This window comes from Micromys minutus (assembly GCF_963924665.1).
Source record: "Micromys minutus genome assembly, chromosome: 10".
Taxonomy (NCBI): Eukaryota; Metazoa; Chordata; class Mammalia; order Rodentia; family Muridae; genus Micromys; species Micromys minutus.
Genome location: NC_137979.1, coordinates 54,234,132 through 54,261,438, shown reverse-complemented (window position 1 = coordinate 54,261,438; position 27,307 = coordinate 54,234,132). Strand labels below are relative to the sequence as shown.

The following is a 27,307-nucleotide window of genomic DNA, read 5'->3' as shown; positions in this document are numbered from 1 at the left end:
AATATTCTAATGCTCCTAACCCCATTTGCCAAAAATGGCCATCCTACTTTTTGTGTATCAGAGGAAGGAATACTTTTCAATTGTAAGACGTGGTTAAACCAAACTTTATTCGGGGTTGGGGAGGCAGCTCTGTGGCAGAATACTTACCTAGCGTATATGAGGCCCTGTTCTCAATTTTCAGTACTGCACAAACAATTTAATTAATTAAGGAACTAACTTTTTAAAAGTAAATAAATCAAGTAACTTGATTTAAATTAATTTTATGACTAGTTGATTGGTTTGGAGGCATTATGTTTGGCTTGTCTCATTTTAAATTCCAATAATATATTAAGTTATTTAGTTGGTAAAAGCACGGTATATTGTATGAAACACAGTATGCTAGCATACTGAGCATTAGATAACAACGTTGAAAACAACTATTTAAATTAAAAAAATAAACCAGCGGAAACCACTAGATCCAAAGCTTTAAGCACCGCTCTGCCCTAGATGCACCTCTGGCTTCGAGACCATGTCCATGTACTCAAATCCCTGCCTAAGCCTGTTGTTTGCTGTGGCCAAAGCAAAAAGATTCCTCATAATCACTAATTCTCAATAAATCCTTTGACCTTTGTGGAAATGTCAGTGTTTGATATTAGAGGAGACTAAAATTCGGCAGTTAAGTGACTCACTGAAATCATAATTACGCAAATCCTAGATTAAAATTCTGAAATTCCCCAGCTCTTACAGCCATTCTCTCTGACCACTTAGCCATTTACATGTAAACCAGCAATATCTCCAACATTAAAAAAAAAAAGTAATTTGGATAGCAGAAAGGCTATCTGAATTGCTATCAGGACATGTAATAATCAAATCAAGTACTCTTAGAATAACACCACGACAAACAAAAAAGCTGGAGAGACAGCTCTGTCAGGACATGAGCTTCTTTAGAAACCACCTAAGAAGCTTGGCCAGGTGACAACACTGGTAATTCCAGCACCATAAAGGCAGAGACAGGTGGTTCCCTAGAGGTCACAGGTCAGTCCCCCAAGCTTAATCAGGAAGCCCAGGTCAAAGTGAGAATCTCTCCTTAAAAGTTGGACAGTTCCTGAAAATATCTAAAGACATGTTTGACTCCTGGCCTCCAACTCTGTGCATATGCCCATACACACACAAAAATCAAGCTGAAGTGATACTTGGTGAAGCTAAAAACCTGATTTTCCTTGCCCCTATTTATCCTCCAACAATAAAAAAATATAAATTAACATTTCAGCTTCTGAAGGAGTTCCTGCTACACAAATTATATTGTGCACATAAATTATGTCTAGCTATTGAAAAGGTTTTTATACTATCCATCAGAACTTTAAATTTAAGGTACTAAAATAGAAAAATAAGGGCTGGGCCTTGTGGCGCACGCCTGTGATCCCAACCCTTGGGAGGCAGAAGCAGGCGTATGTACGAGAGTTCTAGGCCAGCCTGGTCTACATTGTGTGAATTTCTGCACAGCCGGAGCTATGGAGAAAGACCGTGTCTCAAAAGGTTTTAAAAAACTCAAAACTGAAAAATAAGTAAAGCTCTATTTTTGGTCTAGGATTAATTACTCATAGTATACCTTTCACTATTACCAACTACAATGTGACTACTACATATACAAAAGGAATAAAAAGGACTCCCTCTAAAGGATTAAAAGAGTTGGGTGGCCCTTCTTGTATCTATATTCTGTATTTATAGTGCCTTTTCTTTAATTCATTAGTCTCGCCTTTAAAAAAAAAATCCGTTTCTTTGTAGACAGCTATCAAAACGGGCTAAGACCTTCTTAAGGTGCTCAGCTGCCACAGAAGTCTGCAAAACACAAGCAAGCCACCAAAATTAACAGCCTTAAAAGAGACACAACTAAGAGATCACACTTCGTATGCAGAACGTGCTCCTTCCCAAGCACAATACATTCCTGAAAGTTTTGTAAAATGTTTTTTGTTCCATCAAATTATATTTTAAGTATATTGTAAAGAGTAATACAGAAGCCTCGAAATGCCAACAAATCAACAAGTGTTCCCCAGGCACGATTTTTGTGGGTTAAACATTTGGTCTTGGGGATTTTTTGTTTGTTTGTTTGTTTGTTTTGATAGGAGCCTTCCCAGAAGACACCGGGCACAGCAACGGGTGTCATAACTATCTCCCGATTGGTGTCCTCCAATGCACTTGATAGCAACAATGACCATTGTCCTTTTCAGGTTTGAAGCTGGGGCTTACTTTGTGAGGGACCTGACCCAAATCCGGTAGGCAATCTGCTGAACCTGAACACTGAACAAATTATCCTCCTCTTTTCTTTGCTGGACGTTGGGGAGGTGGTCAATGTGTAATGGGGTTCACTGGCATTTTGCTTGCCTTTTCTATCTTACTTTCATTTATCTTTAAATAGTAAAGACGAGTCATAAAAATACCAGCATACTGATGGAGTTGCTGGGGGTGGGGGGAGGTACTCAAGAGGCAGAGGCAGGTAGATCTCTGTGAATTCCAGGCCAGCCAGGTCTACACAGCCTGACCCTGTCTCAAACACAAAACAAAGGTCAGCTGTCCTATTTACTCGTTACAAACACTGTATGTCCCCCCCCCCCTCCACCAAAGGACCGGGACTCCGGGCTGGATCTTTGCAAGCTCACTGCTCATCAGGACTTTCTCTGAGCCAGCCTGCAGTCTGATTCTCCTCCTCTGACTGATCTGAGGGGACTTTAGAACTGCAGCGGCCCGGTTCCTGGTGGTCACTTCCTCCGCCTGTGTGGGCACTGGGGGTAGCCGCGCCTGGGTGGCCCACCCAGGCCCGGGCCGCTCTCCTACCTGCTCCAGGACACAGACCTCTCTTCTCACAACCGCAAGCCCCTACCTCAGGGCTCTGGGCCCCGCCAAGTCGCCTGCCCAAACTTCCCTGAGAACTTTGCCTGGCCATGGCTCGGCTGCTGACCCCGCCAGGGCGCGCGCCACACAGGCCGCAAGCGCGGGTCCCGGGCCTGCGGGCGACGCCCCTCCCCGGGCCAAGCCGCACGCGCTGGGGCTCCATCCCGCGCAAAATTCCACTCAGAACCTGGGAGTAGGGTGTGGGAGGGCATTATTGATGGGAGAAACAGAGAGAGAGAGAACCTGGAGCCCCAACAAGCAAGCCTTCCACTCGGCCGCCGACGCCCCGTCGCCACAGCCAAACGGTTTCAAATCCTTGCGGGCCGTCCAGCAAATCGGGGGCGGGACTACCAAGCTCGCCAGTCCCGCCCCCTGAAGCTGCGGCTGGCATTCAACTCTGTTGCCATGGCGACGCCCCGGGTTACGTCTATCACTGCCTCTCAAGTCCGAGGGGGCGGGAATTTCCGCCCTTCGGGGACTTCGCATGCTAAGGGCGGAGACTTCCCATCTCTCTATTCCCCACCCTCCGGGAAATGGCCCCAGCAAGCAGCTTTGTTGCTATGGTAACTGTCTAGTTCACTGCGCAGGCGCCAAGCTCCTGATGTAGCCTATCCTGCCCATAGCGGTTAATCTTCTTTCTATACAGCGCACGCTGCAGCTTCCCCGCTTCTTACTCAGTAGCTTGTGAACACTTTAAAAATTGAAGAGAAAGAACAAGAAAAACTCAAAAGTGATGGAACTACTGGACAACAATTGGAAGAAAAGCCTGTCGTTTGAACAGACATCACCGCTGAGTAAGTCCGAAGCAGGCAGAATTTACCCTTGTTAGCTCACACTCCAGAGGCGACTTATTCAGACTTATTCAGGACAAGGAGCAGTATGTTTTCATTTGTTGTTTAGGACCTTTGTAAGTCTGAAAACAATAATCCTGCAGGATCCTGAACTGAAGTTAAAAAAAACAAACAAACAAACAAACAAAAAACCTGTTTACCACTCTCTACAGAACAACCAGTACCATCAAGTAAAGGAGAACATGTGTTTTTACGCTTTTCAGGAAGTCTCCTGAACCTCTGGACTGTCTACATTGCTGTGTAGTGGTGTTCTTTGATCTTTTACATTTCTAGAAGCACTGTTCTTGTTGATTTAAAACACCAACAGAGACAAAATTTAAATTGTAAAAACGAAATTCAGCATGTTTTTCACCTAAGTTCACAACAGAATTCCTTCCGCAGAATCTGCGATGCGCTCAGTGTGGTGCCAAACCTCACAGAAGCACAGCTTGAAGCATCTTTTCGGGTTTACTTAAGGAAAGTAGAGGAGTCACTTGTTTGCTCTTAGTTGTTTCCAGCTTCCAGAAGGCGACCACGTTCTTTCAAGGTGCACTTTGGAATCCAGCTCCCTGGAAGAGATGCAATTGTTCATTGTTTCAGAGGCAATTTGTGCTACAGAAGAAAGAATGCAGAGTGCTTTTAAGAATGTTTGGCTTCCAAAAGCATATTTGAACACACTTTGCAGCTGAGGAATGTCCCACAATCCAGATCATTTGTACCAGGAATCAGATTGTAAAATAAAACCCACATATGCAGAAAGGAGACTAGTCAGAGACCACTCACAAGAGGCGGAGCTTACTGATCAAAGGATGTGGATTTCCAAATAGAAGAAAGACATTCGAGAGGACTATCGTCACCTTTCAACGTGGTGACTATGGACAATCACTATATTGTACCTTTTGAAAGGCAATTTTAAATGTATACTTAAGTACAGAAAACTTCAGTGTACAGTTAACCTGGTTCAGTGGCAAGTTCTTTGGCCTTTTCCTCTTCCAGCTTGAAAATACGGATCATAGGTTTTGAACCGAGAAAGTTGTCACCCTAGTGGTGGCAGATCTCCTTATATCTGTCATTATAATTAGTCCTGATAGCTCCCACCAGCTTAGCCCGAGTGCTTTTGTTTTATAAGTTAATCTGTGTGCAGGCAACAGTAGTGTCTGTCTTCCTGTAGCTCAGCCACCCCAGTCTGGCCTTTTCTGTTGGAGATCCCCGTCTTGTGACACAGGGCAGGAAGACCACCAGCTCAATGGCATCTACATTGTGTGCAAATACCAAGAGGGGAGCATTCTAGTCTCCTCCAAGTTAGTGGCCTCATTGGTCTCTTAATGGGGATGTTCCTTTGCCAACAGCTTTCTTCTCAGCACTGGCTGGCAGCCTTCTCTGCCCTATACTGGGTAGCTGTTTGACAGTCCAGGGCCTCAGAGAACTGCAGGAGGTTCTTTGAGTGGCTTATAAAGGGTCGGTTTTTGCTGTAGAAGCTGGATGGATTGGGGGTATTTGATGAAGGGGATCAGATCTCTTTCAGGCTGGTTGTTTTGTCCAAACCTGAGCTAATTAGGCCTTTTCTCAGAATATTTCCACTTTTCCCCTATCCTTAGTGGGGGATAGTGGGGCCAGGACCATCTTCTTCCCCTTGACCTTTGTATTTTGAGCATCTTGCTTGGCTGGAGGAGAGACTTGTATTCTTGAAAATTCCACTCAGTGTTCACCATGTAAAATGGATAAGTACATAAAGCAATGTGTACATTAATTTTCTCAATCCACATTGCATGTATATCTCAAAACATGGTATGGTATCACTGCACATGGTTTTTAGACATTACAAAACTCAGCTGCATAGATAGCTCAGTGGGTAACTGAGTGCTTCCTTGGGCGTGACCATAGTTCAGTTCTCCTGCCAGATGGGTGTAGTTCCCACCCATAATTCCAGCACTCAGAAGGTGTGGATAGTATCCCCATAGCAAAATGGCTAGTTATACAAGTCTTATAGATGAGCTCTGGGTTCAAATGGGACAGCCTGCCTCTATGAATAAGGGAGACAGTGACCAAGAAGGACTCCCAATATCAGCCCTTAAGCACACACACATACAAATATGCATACACACGCAAAGTCACATCACATATTTTCCACTGAGGGGGAGGAACAAAGAAAAAATGTAACTAAGTCAAGTTCATTCCAGAGGAAATGAGGGAAGGAATTTCACTCCCTCAATATCTACCCTCAAATCGCTCCAAAAATAACTCTTGGAAAATATTAATGTAGACCAAATCATTATAGCTCATCTTTCTTCAGATTTCAAGGCCGAGGTTTCAAAAAGTTTGGTGTGAGTTTGTCCAATCATTTAAAGAAATGTGAGCAATAAAAACCCAAAAAAATACAAGACTCAAAAGTAAATATTACAGACTTTTAATCACTGTAGTGGACCATCAATTACTTCCACTCTTTATCAAGGATAATCAAAAATTAGCTACAAACAGAAATGGAGTTTTAACTTGACTAGGCTATGAATTTTCGACTGCTTTTTTTCACACTCTATTCGTGCTATTGTAGGGAAACTGGAAAATACTGAGATGTTTAAAGAAGAAAATTAATATAATTTTACCATTAAAAAGTAGCTAGGGCTAGCATGTATACATTTATGAATGTGTTCAAACTCTCTACGTATTACACAACCACTTTTTAAAATGACCTTATCATCCTATCATATGGATAAAACAAAATTTGATTAATTTTCTTCTGTAGTTAATAATTCTAGTTTTTACAATATTTCTGTGATTTTTGTTGTATTTGTTGTAGTCTCAGCTGCCAACATATAAGAGATTTATTTCTCCAGGTGTCGTAGTACACACCTTTGGTCCCAGCACATGGAAGACAGAGGCAGGTGAATCTCTGTGAGTTTGAGGCCAGCCTGGTCTACAAAGTGAAATCCAGGACAGCCAGAGCTGTTACACAGAGAAATCCTGTTGTGAAAAGTAAAAACAAAACAAACAAAAATAAGATCTATTTTATACATGTATGGGTACATGTATGTACATGTTGGTGCACATGTGTGGTAAGTGTGGCGGTCAGAAGCTAATGGCCGCTGCTTTCCTCAGTCACTTTCCACCTTAGGTTTTGAGAGCCCCTCACTGAATCTAGAACTCGCAGATTTAAGGAGGTTGTCTAGCTGTCCAGCTCCAAGATGCTGTGTCTACCTTCTGCTCCTCCACTCACCCCATCCTGGGGTTAAAGGTCACTCACTGCACCTGACTTTTATCTAGATACTGGGGATCAAACATAGATCCTCCTGCTTTCAGGACCCGTGCTTCATTAAGTCATCTTCCCAGCCTGTGTAAGAGATGTCCAGTGGACATAAAAAAGCAATCCAGCTTTCCTCCCAAATTATTCATCAAACTTATTTTGCAAATCTGTAAGACATGCAGCAGCCTGTGAGAGTGTCAGAGTCACATTAGCAGCTTTTTGAATCTGTGCAAATTGTATCTTTTTTGTAAAAAAAAGTATCATTTTTTTTAATTGGCATTTGTTACTCTTTGAAAATGTTGATGTTTCCTATTAGCCCTTTGTAGTCTTCCAGAGTATAATAGAATGTCTTCTGCTTCCTGTTCACTTTGAGGAATTTGACATGATATAACGTGGTGGTTGGGATGAGAATTATCCCATAGGCTCATGCGTATGAATGTATGGTTTTCAGTTGGAGGACTATTGGGAAGAATTAGGAGGCATGGCCTTGCTAGAGGAGGTGAGTCACTTGGGGCAGGGGAGCTTTGAGGTTTCAAAAGCCCTTCTGCCAGGCCCAGTCCCTCAGCCTGCCGCCTGTGGAGCAGCACATAAAGCTCTCAGCCTCTTCTTCAGCACCACGAGTGTCTCTATGTTCCTCGCCATGATGGCGGTGTGCAAACAAGCCCTGAATGAAATGCTTTCTTTCACAGTAGTTGCCTTGGTCACAGTGTCTCTCCACAGCAATAGAACAGTAACCAAGACAGATTAACCAAGTTCTTCCATGGTTTTAAAATTTTTAATTTAGCTGCCGGTGGCTCTGTACACCTTACTTTTATATAAAGCTGATAGCTTGTACAATGAAATTTTAGTCAGGATTTACCGTTTATTTTGATTTTGATTTTTTTTAAGCTTTTATTACCTGGATCTACTATATATGGGGGGAGGGGAGGGCAGTCAGAGAACAACTTGTGGGAGTCACTTGTTCTGAAGGGGAGTCACTTGTTCTGAAGGGTCAAAGCCAGGTCACTGAGCTTGGCAGCAAGCATCTTTATCCACTGAGCTATCCTGCTTGTTCCTCCATTATCTATTATTAAAATAGTAGAAGTGACATCTCAGAGGACTGAACTATCTAGATGGGAAGCAACTTCTAAGCACTGAGAATCATTCCTGCGTTGTTATTACATGGACGTATCAAAGACAAATATCAGAACAGCCCCATAACCAGTAAATTCCCTAAATTGGATGGGAAGTGACTCAGAACTTTCTATTTAGAGACCACAAAAGAATAAATTTCACCACAAACCAGTGAGGTTTAAAGAAAGCAGAAAGGAAAAGGCACTTTTTTCTCTCATTAATAACAATCAAAAAAGTCACTAACTTTAATACAGTGACTCTAACTTTAATACAGTGACTCCAGGCTCCTTAATTTAAGGCAGCACTAAGCAATAGTCATGATTCCATTCCTGTTCAACTCAACTTCTTGGAGAAACTCCTGCCAAGAGTCACTAACTCCACTTCCGGCCTCCAGCAGTCTCCATGTTACCTCACCGGGGCCAGTGCTGGGACGAAGAACAACCAGTTAGCAAGGCACTCCAGTCTGCTCTGCACAGTGACCTTACCTGCCTTCCTGGGGGACACTAGGCTGCAAAATCCCCGCTTTCAAGCACAGTTACCTCCAGTAAGCTACCGAGGGGAAAGTGGGGGCTGGGAGAGGGGGGTAGATCAGATCTCAACTAGAAGTACAAAGAACAAAGCTCTAAAGTCTGGGTACCTGGGTTCTGAGGCTCCTTCGTGATGTGAGGCAGAAATTCAAGTTACACGACTTCTCTAGCTTCCAACGGAGCAATTGACAAGATAAAGATGGTGCATATGGAAAATTTTGCTCAGCACCTGACTCAAGGACATTTCAATTTCTCATCTTTCCCACGTCTTTTGTGAATGTGTTGAGACCCAAAAGAATGGCTAATCTTGTCTGCTAACTTAACTGTTTCTGCAAGCACAAAACCCAGGCTGCGGGGCATGCCTGTGGGAGATATTCTTAAACGGAGTATTTGAAGCAGAAATACTCACCCTAAATCCAGCAGAAGAAAGCTTCTTTTTAATCTGTTTGCCCATGTTCTTGATGGAAAGTATATCCCGTTGCTGAGACGTTCCTTTGCCTGCATTAGGACCAACTTCTTCAGGAGTCCAGTGTAGCCTGACCAGCAGCTCTCCAGGGATCCTCTAGGACTCCAATGCTATACTAGGACTGCTAAGACATCCAGCCTCCTGGACTGAACCATCAAATTCTCAGCCTTTGCATCATGGGGCAGCCATTGTTGGACTACCCAGAGGACAGCCTGTACATCAGGCTTTTGAATTCCATTCTCACCAATATCATCACCATCTTCTCATCTTCATTATTGGGGAGAGATTTATATAGATGTGTGTGTGTGTGTGTGTGTGTGTGTATTCAGTCTATCAATTCTGTTTCTTTAGACAACTTTAATACACTCAATAAATGCCACTAGGAGGCAGCAATACCACAGAGAAAAACTTGTTCATAATTCTCCCCCCACTTTCTCTCATGTGCTGCTGCTGCTGGTTTGTGTGTGTGTGTGTGTGTGTGTGTGTGTGTGTGTGTGTGTGTGTGTGTGTGTGTTCTAGTTGTCAGACCTGGTAGCAAGTGATATATATATATGTATACCTATATGTATATGTATATATATATATATTTCAATAAAAGTCAAATTTAAAAAAACTTTTTAATTAGCTTGAAAAAAGAGAAACTGCACTTTGTACCAGGACAACAAAAACCGGTGACTTAAGGACAAGACTCTACCTGCTGATGGCCTGCGGGGTGTAACTGCAAACTGACCTGAAAATCTTTCATTTAAAAAGAAGGTGCCTGAGAATATGGAGCACACAGTGCCCTGCTCCAAACTGACCCCTGGAGGAAGTGTCTCTAACCATACATTTGCCTATCACTGGGCAGTAAGCTTTTACTGTTAGCACAGTACTTCCCAGAAGTACATGGGAAGAGTCTCCATGACAGCCTGTCTACAGTGGGGTGCCCTGTGGACATGTCTGTGGGCACTGTCTCATTTACTTTAATTGATACAGGAAGACATTCATCGTGGTTGGCACTATTCACCAGGCAGGGTTCCTGAACTGGGTGAGAGTAGAGGTATCAATTTGAGCACAAGCAAGCAAAGCCCACGTTTATCTCTCTCTGCTCTTGACTGCGGATGCTCTGTGTTGGGTGACCAGCCACATCAAGGTCTCAGCACAGTGACCTCCTTGCACGATGTTGCCTCCTAATGCCAACCCTTCTCTCCTAGGCTGCTTTCTGTCAGAGTAACATCACAATGGAAACAAAACCAGGACACGCAACAAGATAAAAATTGGGATATCACTGTAATAGTTTCATGCTTCAGGAAGGAGAGATGTCCTCAGCACTTAGAATGTCTTAATTCTAAATGGATTCTGTTGACACTACGTATTTAATTGCATAACATAGGAAAATGTACAAATCAAGTGGCCCCTGGTTACTGGCAGGTTAATGAATATCTTGGGTGTTTGTGGGTTTTACATCAAGCACCCCAATCCCACTCATCTCTTCTCCCCTTCCTGTCTGTCCTATGCCCTTGCAACCTCCCTTGTTGTGGAAGCTGCAGCGTGTCCCTGTGTTTCGCACAGTGACACCCTTTTCTCCACATATCTTTACTTGCAAATGCTCATTGCAATGAGTCCTTGGTCTGGGTTGAGGCGCCAGGGTTCTGCTACACCATCAGTTCCAGACCCCGTACCAAGACTCCTCTCGGATATCTTGTTGCCCTGTGTCATGGAGATCCTGCAGCTTTGGGCCTGCAGGACTTTCGTAAAACCCAGCAGTTCATAGGTGAGGGAGAGGTTGGGATAGGCCAAGTCAAAATCCTGAATCTGGACCTGCGTGGCAGCAGAACGGGTCACAAGGCCAGCTCTCCCACACATCCATGGTCACAAGGCAAGCTCTCCCACACATCTCCAGCACTGCACCAGCTAACTCACCCAATGCCTCAGCAAGCAAGGGGGAGGTTCTCCCACTATAATACTTTTGGGGCCAACTTGCCCTCACCCACACCTCCAGAGCCATTTCTGCTATGCTGCCGGTCATGGTGCCAGGTCCAGACTCCTGAGTGAAGTACCCAGCAAGGGACAGGGGCAGCCTTCAGCTTCATCATCCACACCATCTCCTGACTACTGCTGCCTGTGAGAGATTGGGCCAGCTCTCCATAAATGAATAGGTTTTTTTGTTTTATTTTGTTTTGTTTTTTTTTTGTTGTTGTTGTTTTTTTAATCTCAACACTGAATTAGAACTCAGTGGATGTCTTTCAGCATATTTTTCTCCTTTGAACTTTCAGCTTTAGATGATCAAATAATATCAGATTGGGTTAAATGACCCTGGAAGACAATACAAAGGTAGTTGTGTTGTTGTTTTGTTTTGTTTTTTAGTGTAAAATGGCAAAAGCAAGGGAAAGCATTTGTTTGATGATGGACAGATATTTGTGTTTCTCAGACATTTATTGCAGAAAACACATTGGTGGCAAGGTGTCATGTGTTCGTTGCTGGCTCTAATTAACCTGAAATGCTGTATTAGCTACTTTTCTTATTGCAACAAAAACCCAGAAAAACCATCATAAGGGGAGGAAACCGTGATTGTACTCATGGTTTCGAAGGAATCTCTGTCCATCAAGAAGGGAAAGGCAAGGGGCTCTGCGCACAGCAGCAGGCACATGAGGCCTCTAATTGTTTCCATGACAGCAGGAGAAGCCAAAGCAACAGAACTTCCTAAACTGCCCTCTGTGACCTTCTCCTGCCAACGAGGCTCCATCTGCCAGAGTTTGCAAACCTCAGAAGCAATGCCAGGAATTAGGAACTGGGCATCCAAACATGCAGACTTAGGGGACATTTCACATTCCAGTGGTAACATTCCCAAACTCCTGGCTCCCAAAACCTCAAGCCAACTCTCTCCTAATACTAAGTGCATCTAACTAAACTTCAGAAGTCCCCAATACCGTTTAAAAGCTCAGAGTGTAAATTCTTCCTAGACTTAAATCAGTATGTCAACTGTGAACTCTAAAACCAAGAAGAGAGTTTATAATATAATATGCAGCACAAACTAAATATTCTGCTTCTAGTAGGAATAAATAAAAGAATAATAAAAGATTGACCCAAAGGAAGACTGTCATCGCAAGGTGAAGGGTCAAGTCTGAAACCGTTGTCCAGCAATCACAGTCCGTGGGTAATATTATTTGAGCTCCAAAAGGCTTGGGCAACCCTCACCTGTAGGCATAGCATTTGCAATGCCTGTAACTTTTCTCTTGGGCAGGCTCAGTTTGGTGCTTGCTGTTTTCCCCTTTCGCCTTCACAGTTTCCTACGGTGCCTCTGTGGGGACAATATTCAGAGAGTATAACTCTGCTACACATCTCTGGAACCCTGCTGCAAGCTCCACACAGGAAAAAACCAATGCCGTGTGGGTGATATTAAGTTCTGCTGCTAGCTTGAGAAGTAGCTGACCCCGCTTGGGCCATGGATGCAAATGCGCAGCTGCAGAAGCCTGATGTCTCTGCTCATGTCACAGCAGAAGGACCTGTGAAAGAAATAGCCACCGTAGAGAGCAGGGGTGTGAGCAGACCAGAGACAGACTATGGAAGTGCAGGACAGAATTTGAGAGCCTACAACTGCTTCATCCAGGAGCTTAAACTGAATCTATCCACGTGATGGTGACGTCTACTTTGCTCCCAGTAACACTCAGCTTCTTGAGGCGGGTATAGGGAAGGAAAAAGAGAGCCTGGAGTAAGTTTAGCTAACAGATAAAACAGAAGAAGGGAATGGCGGAAGGAGGATGCCAAAGCCGGATGTTAGAAAGATGAGTAAGGAAAGGGGTTTTGGCATCATGTAAACACAACATCAAGTGTTCCAGCTCACCTCTGGAGACCTGGAAGCCCATGCCTATTCCTTTGTGACCATGATTCTCAAACTCAAAGAAGCACACGAATTATCTAGGAACTACGTCTTTGATACAGATTTCGAGGCCATCCTGAGGAACTGTTGGAACATCCAGGTTTTGTAGTTGCAATGAGTAGATAGATATTACCGGCTTGGAGGTCTCTGAACCAGCCCGGAAAAAGTGTTACAGTGTAACAGGGTTACGGTTACGCTGCTAAGGGCTACCTTCCTACTTCACTACCAGACACCAAGGATGCTTCGGGCGTGTGGATCTTTTGACATAACTAAAACCATGATGCCATACAGAGTCGCACTGTAATAACTGAGGCAATTCAGTAACTTTATTGTGCTCTTTCAGTTGGATTCCTCAGACAAGCAGAGATGCAAAAACGTGTTCAATTTTGATTCTGAAAATGACTTCAGCACGGTGTCACCTCTGATGCATCCGTTTTCCAGAAAGCCAGAAAACTGTGCTCTGTGGGAGGAGGGGAAAAAAAAGAACAAGAGAGACAATTATTTCTTAAATTAGCTAAACAGCTCATCCAAATCAAATACATCTCACATATGTGTTGAATAAATTTAATTCTAGGAATAAAATCATTTAGTATGAGGTCTCAGTGATGGGAGAGGGGGAAAAAATGGGCAAGGATAAGCCATTTATTTCCAAGAAGAGAGAATGAAAGGTTTTATATAATTCTGACAGGCAAGATTAAAAGTGGGAGAAATCATATCTGCCTTTTACTGACTCCCTGCGGAACCAAGAGTACTGCCTCTGTCTGAAGACCACAAGCAAAATCAGCCTGAAGAAAATACAGCAATTGAAATTCTGATTTTTAAATTAACTTTTCCTAGTAGTTTCTCTACTGATTTGTATAAAGTCTATTATGCTTTGTCAATTCTATATTTAGCGTCTCAGTAGGGTTCTTCTGGTGTATGCCTGCCTGCCTGTGCGTGTGTGGCTGCGTGCGTGGGTGCACATGTGGGTGGGTGTGTGGATGCATGCATACGAAGTGTGGAGACTAGACCTGAACGTTGGGTGTTTACCTCTATCACTATCCACTTGATTTTCTGAGACAGGGTTTTTCACTGAAACTGGAGTTCATAGAGTGGCTGGCTAGGCAGTAAGCGCCAGAAATTTCTTCTCTACCTCCCAGCTCTTCTACCCCAACCCTAGAGTTATAAGCTTAGTACCCAGTCAGGTTTTTAATAGGTTCTGGGATCCAAACCTCAGGTCCTTATGCTTGTACAACAGGCAATTTACCAACTAATCCATCCTCATGACTGAAGCTCTTCTATCTCATAGGCAATGAGAGCTTATTCAGAAGGGTTCCGTTTGTCATTGGGATAATGTCACTGGTTGACCACTTATCCTATGCCATGCATGACATTTCTGTTAATTAGGGTTGGGATGATGGCTCAATGGGTAAGAGTTCAGATCCTAGCACCCATGTAAAAAGCTAGGCGTGTCGGCATACAAATGCCTGGAACACCAGCTTTGTGAGGGCTGGAAACAGGAGGATGGCTGGGCCTCGCTGACCACCAGCCTAGCTCCAGATAGAGTGAGAGATCCTGTCTAAAAGGAATAAAAGAAAAACAAAGATAGAGTAGGACACATGGCATCTTCCTCTAGCATTTTACACACACACACACACACACACACACACACACACACACACACACACTAAAATACTTCTATCAATTGAACTATCCTTATGAGGCATATCTTATTAATCATTTATACTTCCTTCTCTCTAGGTGATAAGTTCTCAGACACTGTCCTTTAGTAATTTCTGTTTTCAACTATTGTATTCCCAACCTTTAATTACTTGGTCATCAGTGTATCTGGAGAACTTATAAACCTTAATTACTTAGTCATCAGTGTATCTGGAGACCTTAAAAACCTAGAGCCAACAGCCACTTCAACCTGTCTTGGCTTTTTATTCCTGGCACTAAAGACTACAAAAGCCCTAAACCTGAAACCTTAGGCTAGCATTTAGTTCTTCATGCTAACTAGTGTCCACGTCCGAGTTCCACACGTCTCTCTCAACATATTTTGTTCTAAACAAACTTTGCCCTAAAGAATTCTTTGCAAATGTGGCGTTTCTAAAGGAAAGAAAAATAACGCTGGCTCTGGAGACTAATCCCCATCCTTACTACTGCTTCTCTGAAATGTGGAATAATGCAGCGACAGATGATTGTATCATTCACCATTTGACTCTATTAATCTCCACACTAAACTCGGAATTACAAAAGAGGGCATAATTCACCTCAGTGGTCACCAAAGAAACCTACAATCCCAAGGATTATCGAAAAGAACCAGGAGGCAGGATGCATATGTAAGCCAAGAAGATGCCCATACAGGAGCTAAGTAGCTCTCTGCTCTATCTGATTTTCTTTCCCCATCACACATCATTTTTAAAACCCAGTAGCCAGCTAGACTTAGCTTCTCAAAGTCACTCCTAACCTAAATGCTGGTGATGGCCAGGGCCAAGTGGAGTTCCAACTAAACAGCACACTGCAGCCTTACCCTTGAAGCACTTGGGGACTTCGATGGTGCCGTCTACGCAGCGAGCCTCCTCGGTGTAGCTGCACTTCTTCTCCTTGTTTTTGCAGAAGAAGTGAACCGTGTCATCGTGTTTCATCCCATTCTTAAACTGCTCCTGGATCTTCACCTTCTTCCCTTGGTACAGCACGGTAGCTTTCTTGATAGGGATTTTGCAAGACGCTGAAAGAGAGAATGCCTGCAGTCAGGACATCTTCCCACTGATTCTTTGCTAAAGATAATCTAGCTTACTTAGGGCCAGTGAGCTGGCTCAGTGGGGAGAGGCCCCCGCCACCTAGCCTTATGACCGGAGACCAATCCACAGGACCCATGTGGAGGAAGAAAACTGGCCTCCACAAAGGCACCATGACGCATGTGAGCCCACATACATATGCACACAAAATAATAAATACACAATATAATTTTTTTAAACCATATAAACTTTTGGGTTAGTAGGGGATCACAACTGAGCTAAACAGGCCAAGACAAGAGGCTGCTAAGAAACGAGTGACCAATAGGCGATGTTCATGTGATTGTCGGTGAATGTTCTCTATAAAGTTTCTGCCCTTCCGTGACGGCATAAGGTCAGAGCAGCAGCAGATCCGTGGGTTCTATGAAAGAGACCTTGAGACAAGCTGGAACTGATCGGCACTCAGGCCCCATTGATGGAGCAGATGTACCCATCAGATAACCACTGAGGGTGAAGCTGCCAACAGCTCACAAATGTCTCCTCCTGACCAACCGCTTGATTCAGGGCCAGCAACAGGCTCAGTGGATGAAGGTACATTACACGTGATGATCTGAGTTCAATGCCCTTCCCCAGGACCACATGGCAGAAGGAAAAAGATCGACTCTAGAGTGTAGTAGTGTGAACTCCACATGTAGGCCATGGTGCATGTCCATGCACACAGATACACACACACACACACACACACACACACACACACACACACACACACTACAAATGTAAGACATTTTTAATTTCTTTACGTATATGTGTGTATGTACATGTGTGTAAGTATTCCTCAATATATAAATACAACCTGTTCAGTCCACATAATTTTACTTGTGTGTATATCATTTTAGTGCTGACCACATGATATTGGATAACAAGTTCATGGTGGCAGAAGGCTCTTCCCTGAGGAAGATTTCCTGCTACTTTCAAGGCTACCTAGTTCTCAAGGTTCTTTGAGTAGTGTTGAGGCCCTGTGGAGTTTCCCACTTTTGTGACTATTGCTGCCATTCTTGTTCAGGTCTGGTTTAAGCTGTTGACACATGATACATATGTGTGTGTGTGTGTGTGTGTGTGTAGATAGCTCAGACAGTAAAATGCCTGTTAAATAGCATGAGGACCTGAGTTCAGACCCCAGCAAGCATCTACATGAAAACTAGGGTGGAAAGGAAGACCCGAAGAAGCAGACAGACAAACAGCTAGAACTCTCTGGCCAGCCAGGGGACCTCAAGGTTTAATGAGCAATCCTGTCTCAAAAAACAAAGAAAAGTTAGGGAGTGATTGAAGAAGACATTTGGTGCCAACCTCAGCATGTACACACTTGTGTCCACACACACATGCATGCACTCATACATGCATGCACACACACTCACACATGCAAACCACACACACACACACACACACGTACCAGGACTCTGATGCACAGCAAAGCCTAAGAGCCAATGCCTACCCTACCTTCCCTGCCCTGCTATCTTCTGAGACACTGGTTTCATAAAACAACTGCACTTGAACACCTCTCCCAGACTCTGCTTCTAAGACGTTCGAGCCTACAACACCAGCCATCCATCATTTCGGTTTTGTGCCTGCTTCCCTTTTCTCTTTGAGCAGCTCAGCTCGCGCAGAGACGGAGTGCTCTGTGGCTGCTCTTTTCGTAACCGTTGCATTATGCAAATCATGGCACTGAGTGGATTAAGAACAGATGCCCAACTCAAATAAAAATTGACAGCTCAAGGAAGGGAAGCCAGCCGGTGATGGATGCTTTACTTACTGTAGAATCAAGGAGTTCAGACAGACAAAGGGACACAGAGATGGGAGAGGACGCTTCCTTGTATCTCAGGTCCTCGTTTGCATATTTCTTTTCAATATAACGAGCCCCTGTTTCCCTGAACTAGGTTAGATGTGTGATTGATCTTTTCGACAAAGGAAGCCTGGACAAGAAAGAGCCAAAGAGGGTGGGGCAATGAGTGGGGTGCTTGGCCTGCAGAGACGGCTTGGTGGTTCAGAGGATGAGCTTGCTGGCTGTTCTGGAGGACCAGAGTTCTGTTCCCAGTGCACACGTCAGGTGCCTCACAACTGCTGCTAATCACAGGTGAAGGAATCCAACACCTCTGATTCCTGCGGCACCGGGACTCATACCTTGCCCACACACAGATTTAAAAATAGTAAAATAAATATTTTTTAAAAGGGTATTTATGGGCAGACTTAAAAAAAATACAAGCAAAAAACCATGGTCTTTCACCATTTTACTGAGGCTTGCAGAGAACCCGCTTGTTTCCTGTAGTTGAGTGCTAAGCAACCTTCCTAAGCATGACAATCCCCCATGTGCTCTGAATCCTTAGGACATTTACATGTCGATTCTATGGACCGAGTCTGAGCAACAAGAGGAGATTTAATAGAAGAAGAAAATGGCAAACAGGTGTGATCCACTCAGTGGGCGGATTCGGTACTTGGAGAGATCTCACCCACATTTTCATACCTTTACAGCTCGGCAGGGTGGACCAATTTCCTGTCCTGGTACACTCCACTTCTTCCGGGCCATCCAGTGTGTATGTATCATGGCAACCAAATGTGGCTTTATCCTTATAAAAAAGCACCGGCTTCGCAGGATAATTCACAAACCCATTGTCTGGCCTCGAAGGGAAGGGACATTTTACTTCTGAAAATGTAATTGGTAAAAAAAAAAAAAAAATGGTAGTAACTCAGCATTTTCTGATAATTGCAAAATGGCTACCTTCGTCTCTTCCTTACTGCACAGAGCCACTGAGCACCCCTGTGAGCAAAATGCAGTTTCTAGGTACCCAGTGTTTGATCCTGACCCTGTTCTCTTATACTCATAGAACTCTGAACATTTAGAAAACAAACACACGTTGAAAATAAATAACGACACCCCACTCTCTCTTTGGGCTTTAAGGTTTCATCATGAAGTGTCATTTATCACAAACTTCTACATTCTAAAAAGTAGATATGGAAGAAGAAGGAGAGAAGTCTTTTTTTCCCCTAGTCAATAAGCCAGATTAAAAAGACACTGCAATGATTCTTAAATGTAAAGTCTTATAAAGTCACATAAGTCAATCAAACTGTAGCCCAATTTTTAAAACCCTCATCTCCTCACCGGTGTCCCAGCTGTCACTAGACACAGCCCATTCATACCTCTCTGGCTTTTCAAGTGATGTGTCCATACACAGCACTCCTTTCCTTTAACTTCCACTCACAACCCAAAGCCCATACATATATCAAGGGTCTTGACTGCAGGAAACACCACTCAATCAGTTTAGACTACTAACTGCAAGATAATTAATTCACTGCAGGTCAGAAGCTAAACTCATTTTCCTGATATCCCCAGTGCAAAGCACACTATTTGGCACATGGTAGATACTCAATAGACATAGTGTATTGGTGGACACCTGGAATCTTAGCATTTGGAGGCAGGGGGATAAGAGTTAGAGACCCATCTCAGGCTACATCCTGAGTTTAAGGTCAGACCAGGCTACTGTATAGAACTTTCTTCAGGATTGAAATTTTTCTTCCTTAAGGAAGGAAAGATGCTCATAAGACTCAAGAAGCAAAGGGAACTACAGAGCCCCTCTCCAAGGTTGTGTAAGTAGTGTCAATTGTTGGAGAAGATTCTCCTGCTGATGATGCAGTCTACATATTGGGCAGAAAGCAGCAGGGATGCAGCCTTCTTACATCAGCACCCATGCATGCTGAAGTGGGCTTTTCAGTGATGTGGTTGCCTTTAAGTCAGTAATGGAGTATGCATGTAACCCCTCACCCATTCTCCTACAGTAATTAAACTCCCTAATTCCCAAGGCTATACTCAGGTGGTCTTTCATCAGTGCCTGGTTATTCATATCTGCTAGGAAATGTCACACAAAAGATACATGAGACCCTTTTTAAAAACAAAACAAAGAAGCTGGGCAGTGGCCAGGCATGCCTTTAACCCCAGCACTTGGGCAGCAGAGGCAGGCAGAATTCTGTGAGTTCAAGGCCACCCTGATCTACAGAGAAACTTCCAGAACAGATAAGGCTACACAGAGAAACCCCCTCTCAAAAGACCTGCCTGCCCTCCCACCCTCCACCCCAAAAAAGAAAGCAAAAATCAAAATAATGTTCCTGGCAGTTGGCATTTTCAACATATTCAAAGGTGTGTCTCTATGCTCTTCTCGTTATTCTGTCTTAGCCACTTACCCCGGCATTCTGGCAATCGAGTCCAGTTTCCATTGGCTGTGCACATAACTGTGTCATTTCCAAACATGGCAAACTGTGGCAAGCATTGAAAGACTGCCGTGCTCTGGTAAACAGAATTGTTCACAACTGAAGGCCTATAATCCTTAAGGACTGCAAACTTTGGAACTGTTGGCGGCGGACAGGTGACTCCTGCAAGGAGAAATCATTGTCATCTCTATGAAAACTGGGGTTTTGAAATGCACTCTTTGGGGGAAGGTGGATATGTGTGAGTTCAATGCCAGCCTGACATTGTCTCAAATAATGGATGGGTGGGTGGGTGGGTGGGTGGGTGGATGGATAGATGGATGGATGGATGGATGGATGGATAGATAGATAGATAGATAGATAGGTAGGTAGGTAGGTAGGTAGGTAGGTAGGTAGGTAGGTAGATAGATAGATAGGTAGATAAATAGATAGGTAGATAGGTAGGTAGGCAGGCAGGCTCTGTGAGTTGACTGGATATCTTTGTATATAAAAATAATTTGCAGCCACACTTAATGACCAGAGTTCAATCAACTGGACACACATAGCAGAGAGAACCATCTCTCACAGATAATCTTTGGATCTCTACACATATTCCAATAAAAAAATTTAAGATTTATTTATTTACTTTATGTATATAAGTACACTGTCATTGTCTTCAGACACACCAGAAGAGGGCATCAGATCCCATTACAGATGGTTGTGAGCCACCATATGGTTGCTGGGAACTGAACTCAGGACCTCTGGAAGAACAGTCAGTGCTCTTAACCACTGAACCATCTCTCCAGCCCCCAAATAAATAATTTAAAAATTAAAATGCACTCATTTCAGAATAAAAGAGAATATGAGAATGAACTTGAAAAAAAATCAAAATTTTGATCATGAGTTTTGTAAAAACAAGCCATTGTTGGTGACAAGTAAGAAAAAAAATCAAATCAAATTGTCAGCCAGTCAGAACCTGTGCCAACCAATTAGAATAAGAAGTGGGAGAAGGAGAGTGGAGGAAATGTGAAGGAGGAAGAGGAAGAGCAAAAAGAAGAGGAAGAGGAGGTGACTGCAGCCTGTTAAGAGCTCAGACCACACCCAGGTGCCCGAGTCTGTCTGCATCTACACATTAACCTCTACGGGCTGTCAACCTTGGTCACTGGTGTTGGTTTTCAAGCATGAGACTCACTCAATTCAGATTAGATTGAATTTGAAGTAGAGTTTCTGTTCCTAACTGAAAAAAAAAAAAACTTAATTTACATAATTGGTATAAAGATGCTTAAAAGGGAGACTATTTACATGAACCATGGTGAGCCTTACTGTAAACAAAGAACACAACCTATCTTTAAATATTTTTTGTGGTTTGCTTTTAATTTGATTAGGATTTATTTAGAATTACTTGAGTTTTCTACTTTCCTTTGCTAGGATGAGTGTCTCTGAAAGGTTAAAGGACCACATCTATGACTGGTCTGGGCCTCTTAGTCAAAGATTAGAGTTATGTACGCCTCAAGCTAGGATACCTGTAAAGAATTGTCTCTATAGAGACAGGCCCAGAGTTTCCACTGACTGCTTAATTGAGCATATCTTGAGTAAGTCATGAAGACCTTCCTCTTATGATACAAGGTGCTTAGCAGGACTGTCCTTATCTCTACCAGTAGATTCGTTCACTTGGAGTAGAGCTATCTGTTCCTTTATCCTTACAGCAGAGGTTCCCAACTTGTGGGTTGTAACCCCTTTGAGGGTAAAATATCAGATATTCTGCATATCAGCTATTTATATTATAATTCATAACAGCAGCAAAATTACACTTCTGTAGCAATGAAATTATTTATGCTTGGGGGTGGAGAATCACCACAACACAAGGAACTATATTAAAGGGTTGCAGCATCAGGAAGGTTTAGAACCACTGCGTTGTTAGCTCAAAATTCAGCATGCTGAACCACAGTTCACGTTTAGTAAAGGCGGGAACAGGTCATCTCATTAATGAGTGAAGAAGAATGCACTAACAGGAAGAGATGTCTGAAGCCTCTACTGGCAGAAGTCCTCCTTGTCAGGACTAGTGGTGTGAATGAGAAGGTAGAGAGAGAATGTCCCTGGCATGTGCAAGACTGTCTTGGCTCCCCCAGAATGACAAAAAAAAAAAAAAAAAAAAAAAGACTAAGTCCTTCTAACCAAACTATGGATGGATCCATACCAGACCTTGCCTTTGTGAGTCTGGAGAGAGCTTTGTAGTTTACAAACGCACCAGGTACTGGTCCACTAGGAGTTCATACGTAAAATGCTTCTAGCCTGCCCTTTGAGGGTGGGTTGCTGCCTTGTCTAGAATACAGTGATATCAAGGTGAGCATCTCCGTGAGAAGCCAACCATCTATATCACTGAATCAAGACTATGTGCTCTCTGGGAACAAAGAGTTTCTGGATTGTGAAGTTGACAGTACTAAGACCAGGAAGTTTCTGGACAGACCAAATTGTCCCTTAACTCTCAAGTGGGACCCACAGACTCACGAGCACACAAAGGAATTTCTGGACTCCATTTTCCTTCCTCCGTGCACTTAGCTGAGCTAGTCCCGTTCAGATAAAACCTGGAAAAGGAAAATGTAATGTATTAACCAATAAAGTGACCTCACTGGCATTATAAACGTGCTAGGGACTGAGCTGATACGTAGACATGAACTCTACCACTGAGATCCCTACCCTTAACCCTATTCATTTGTTTTGAATCAGGGACTCACTATGCTGCCAAATAATAAAACTAATGGGGTCCTGCTGTCTTTGTTTCCGCAGTGGCTGCCACTTTAGTCATGTGCTATTTTCCCCAATATATTGACCTCTTTTCTGACTCATGGTGCTGCTTTTCTAATGCCTTTTGTTCTTAGGACTCATGGAGTGGTCTAGTCAAAATTTTAGGTAAGGAAGGAAAAGAAAAGAAATCACTGGAGATTTCTGTGGCTGGTGAATGTAGAGGCCGATACCCCTAAACTCCTTATTTCCAGCCAATTGGCCAAGTTATCATCTCCCTGGACAAGGCTGGGAACCAGCTCTTTTACAGATGTCAGAGTGCAGCAAGCTGTGATATTCATTAGCTCTACGAATATGTGTGAACAGTGCATGCCAACATTGCCAATGAAGGTTCACCACTCTCGCTGAGGCCCCACCCACACCCACACCTGCCCAGCAGCCTTTGGGATCAGCCCCAGGGGCAGCTTGGCATTTCTGTGGAGAGACCCATGTTTCTCCAAGTCTCCACAGTGTCACTTTGGTGTCATTTCCTATAAAATAGATGACTTGCATGACAGGTGACATGTGAGGCTGCAACACTGCATTAAATGAGCACCAACAGAACCAGGTTCAGGCTGGAGATACAGCTCCCTGGTAGAGTACGCTGCTCTCACAAAGGACCAGAGTTGAAATTCTAGCACCTATGTTGGACAGCTCACCTGTAACTCCAAACCTCTTTAGATAACACTGGTAGCTAAGGCTAGTGACCTCTGTGGAGATGCACTCATGTGTATATATCCACACACAGACAGCTTACACAGCCACATAATTATAATTGATAAAGTGAATCTGTGGCGGTTTAAATAAAAATGGCCCCAATGGGCTCATATGTTTGAATGCTTGGTCACCAGGGATTGGCACTATCTGAAAGGATGGGGAGGTGTGGCCTAGTTGGAGGAAGTATGTCATGGTGGGTGGGCTTTGAGGTTTCAAAATCTAAAGCCAGGCCCAATGGTTCTCTCTTCCTGCTGCCTTCGGATCCGGGTGTAGAACTCTTAGCTTCCTCTCTAGCACCATGTCTATCATGTGTCGCCATGTTGATAATATATTAAACCTCTGAAACTGTAAACAAGCCCCATTATATGCTTTCTTTGATAAGAGTTGCCATGATCATGGTGTCTCTTCACAGCAATAGAACGGTAACTAAGACAAAAGTCTTTAAAGAAGAAGTAGGTTCTGCATCATCATATTCCAAGTCTTCTCCACAGAATCCCCTTCAAAAGATTACCCACCACACTGGTCAGTCATCTCATAACTAAAATCCAAGCCACATTCCTTTAGTCATTTGCTAAGAGCTGGCCCAGAGATGAGATGAGCGATCCAGGTTCACTCCCTTCATTGTGTCTCCTCCTACTAGTGATTAGCGAGGGGGGCACATAAGCTGGAGTTCTGATCTATAGCGTTTGATGATTTGTTTTCCACTTCTTGCACCACCTTCAACATCATTAGAGTGTTTGGTAAAAGCAGAACTTAAATGTATTTTGTAACCAGCAAACCCAACCCACAGACTCGAAGGAAAATACCAAGCAATTGTGATGTTCAGCTAAAGGACCCAGATATGGATTCTGTCTCCCAGCTGCTCTATCTCCATGCGGTCCTTACCCAGGGTTACAGGCAAAACTGATGTTGTTGGGATATTCAAATGTTGTATAGCGTACAACTCCATTTTCTAAGATTCCAGCAAAAGGACATACTCTGGCTGCAATTTAAAGAGAAATGCTGGTAAACCTCTATTGAAATATAGATTTGTAAACTTCCTATCTCTTGATCCAGTAACTACCAGTAATAGTTCCAAGAAAGCAACAGAAATGGAGAAATGATACATGTATTGAGACAGTCTTTATAAAAGAATTTAGACAGTCTGAATGGTTATTGTTATGGGACTATTTTAATTAGGTCAACTAAACCACCAACTGAACTATTATGTAGCCAACAATACACAGATTATAAAGGTGACAGAGATGCTCAAATTTTATGATGTGCTGATAAAAAGCAGAAAACCACAAAATTATGTATACACTTTGCTTATGGAAAATAAGTTGAAAATCACATTATTACTGATAAGAGTTATTGCCAATTTAAAAGTGATTTTTCATTAAAAGTCATGCTTAAGGAGCGGGAGTGGAGCCTGGTGGTGGAATACATGTCTAACCTACATAAGTCCCTAGATTGAATCCCTAGAACCCCCCAAAACTCAGATTTAAAAACATAAAGAACAAACTCGAATCACTTGCAAGAACACATGGATATTTGATCAAGGTTGTATCTATATAATCAAAATCATCGGAGCTCTGATTATATCATCTAGCTATTTTTACTACTATACATAACTGTCAAATAATCTGGTTGATTGCTTAATATCTGACTACAAAAATCAAGCAGAGAGCTGGGTGTAGTGGTGCACATCTCTGATCCCAGCACTCAGAGGCAGGAAGCTCAGGCTCATGCTCAGCTACCTAGTAAGTTTCCAGATAGACTAGAACACGTGGCACTATGTTAAAAAAAATGGGCTGACATGATTATAAACCATGTTCCAAGGAATAAATGAAGACAACCATTTATAATAAAATAATGTGCTGTAAAATTTATGTTCTCAGATTGTGAAATGTCTATACTTCATTCTAACCATACACTTAATAACTTAAATAAATTTATACTGCTTAGTAAATATTAAGTCGGATTCCGTTCTAAGGCAAAGTCTAAAGACATGATCATTCCCCATCTGTCACCCATGAGTTTGTAACACTTCTCTATTTGTCTTTGAACTTGTGTTATACTTCCTTCTCTATCAATCGATCCTGCTCTCTCTTTGTCTCTTTGTCTCTCTCTCTCTCAAACTTTCCTTAGATGTCTGCTTCTCTAAATATGATTTGTGTGTGTGTGTGTGTGTGTGTGTGTGTGTGTGTGTGTGTGTGTGTGAGTGAGACCTCATACCAGCCCTGGCACCCTGAGCAGAATGAAGTAGGTTTTCCCTTCAAATATCCAGAAACCAAATGAGGGAAGAGAACTGGAGAGGTGCTTCAGACTTACGCATGCATCTCAGGGTGTTGATGGGCCACATTCCTGTGAGAGGACAGGTAAACCGTCTTATCCCTCCCCTGGACACATAGCCTGGTTTGCAGGAGTAGACAATCTGCTCTCCTGGGTAGTAGGATACTTTTAAGGGAACAACTGTAGCAAATGGTAGGTCATCTGGCTTCGGACAGGCTAAACACAACAGAACACAAAAGTTAAAAAAGAAACCCTCAACTGACAGTCTTAAGGTCACCTAGCATGTAAGGAAAAGACTTTACACATTGTAAGTCTACCCAATTCTGTGCCAAATACTTCCTATGCGAGATCTCATCTGACCTTAATGACCATTTGAAGGAGGCCTTACATATCGAAGGCCAGTGTGCTGGGGCTAGATCTGGCTAGATATCCTACCAACGAGTTTGAAGAATAAAGTATCAATGCTATTCCTCCAGCATCCACTCTGGACTTGAAAGCCATCCTTCCTGATCCCTGACCCAAACCCACTGCTCAAAGATATCATTTTTCTCAAAGGCAAGAAGTACTCACTCCGTCCTGCAATAGCAACATGGCAGAGGAAGGTGGAGAACAAGATGAGCACAGGAGAAATCATTGTGAATGGGTCCCACCAGCTCCACCAAAGCAGTGTCTTCTGCTGAAGAGAGACCCACAAACACAGAGGTGCTTAAATATTAAACCGTCTAGGGTGTACTTTCACTTCTGTAAACAGAGGATAAAGTGCTGCGCTTGGAAAGAGCAGAGAGAACTCCATTCTTCAATCATTTACTCCTCTGGGTCCATTGTGAAATCTTTGGTGGGCGCTTCTTTGGAATAGCACATTTTTTTCTTGGTAGCACAAATAGGTCATGATTGCCTCTAAAAGAGTCCTGATGATTACTGGTACCGTCTGAACCGTTTGTTTTCTGTCTGTCTGTCTGTTTGTCTGTCTGTCTGTCTCTCTGTGTGTGTGTGTGTCTGTCTGTCTGTCTGTCTCTGTCTTTCTGTGTGTGTCTGTCTCTCTCTGCATCTCTCTCTTTCTGTCTCTCTGTCTCTCTCTGTCTCTGTGTGTGTGTCTGTCTCTCTCTGCGTCTCTCTCTTTCTGTCTCTCTGTCTCTCTCTGTCTCTGTGTGTGTGTCTGTCTCTCTCTGTCTCTCCCTGTCTCTCCTTCTCTCTCTCTCTCTCTCTCTCTCTCTCTCTCTCTCTCTCTCTCTCTCTCTCTCTCACCATGCCACCCCCCTTAGATTGCTCTGATTGTTTTGGTATGTTATAGATAGAACACCAAAAATTGGAAGCTCCTATTTCACTTGGTGTCCTCAACATGTGAAGCCATGACAATCTTTGTTCTTGGTTTTCACATCTCTAAAATGGTTTTCCCTGGGACATGGGGAGTGGCTCCTCTATTAAGAACACTTACTGTGCTTGCAGAGGACCCAGGTGTTGTTCCCAGCACTCAAAGCCAGTGGCTCACACACACATGTAACTCCAGTTCTAGTGGGGTCATACATCCTCTTGTGGTCCTCAAAGATGCACACACATAGTGCACATAAACCCATACAGAGTCACAAATACACACATATACATAAAAATTAAAATATGTAAAATGGTGTTCCAGTCTGCACACAGGGGGGTCTGAAGAATATCTTCAGCGGTTACCCTTCAC

General features: G+C 43.2%; 1 protein-coding gene across 1 annotated transcript; it reads right to left on the bottom strand.

Annotated features, from left to right (window-relative positions):
- Nucleotides 1-13,308: 13,308 nt before the first annotated feature.
- Nucleotides 13,309-26,260, bottom strand: APOH (apolipoprotein H; the record flags this gene model as incomplete). The annotated part of the gene is made up of 8 exons (XM_080923867.1): nt 13,309-13,364; nt 15,417-15,614; nt 18,140-18,319; nt 19,852-20,040; nt 22,363-22,439; nt 24,238-24,334; nt 25,666-25,842; nt 26,197-26,260. 8 exons carry the CDS (start codon nt 26,258-26,260, stop codon nt 13,309-13,311), a joined length of 1,038 nt encoding a protein of 345 aa, XP_080779993.1.
- Between the last annotated feature and the right edge of the window lie 1,047 nt (nt 26,261-27,307).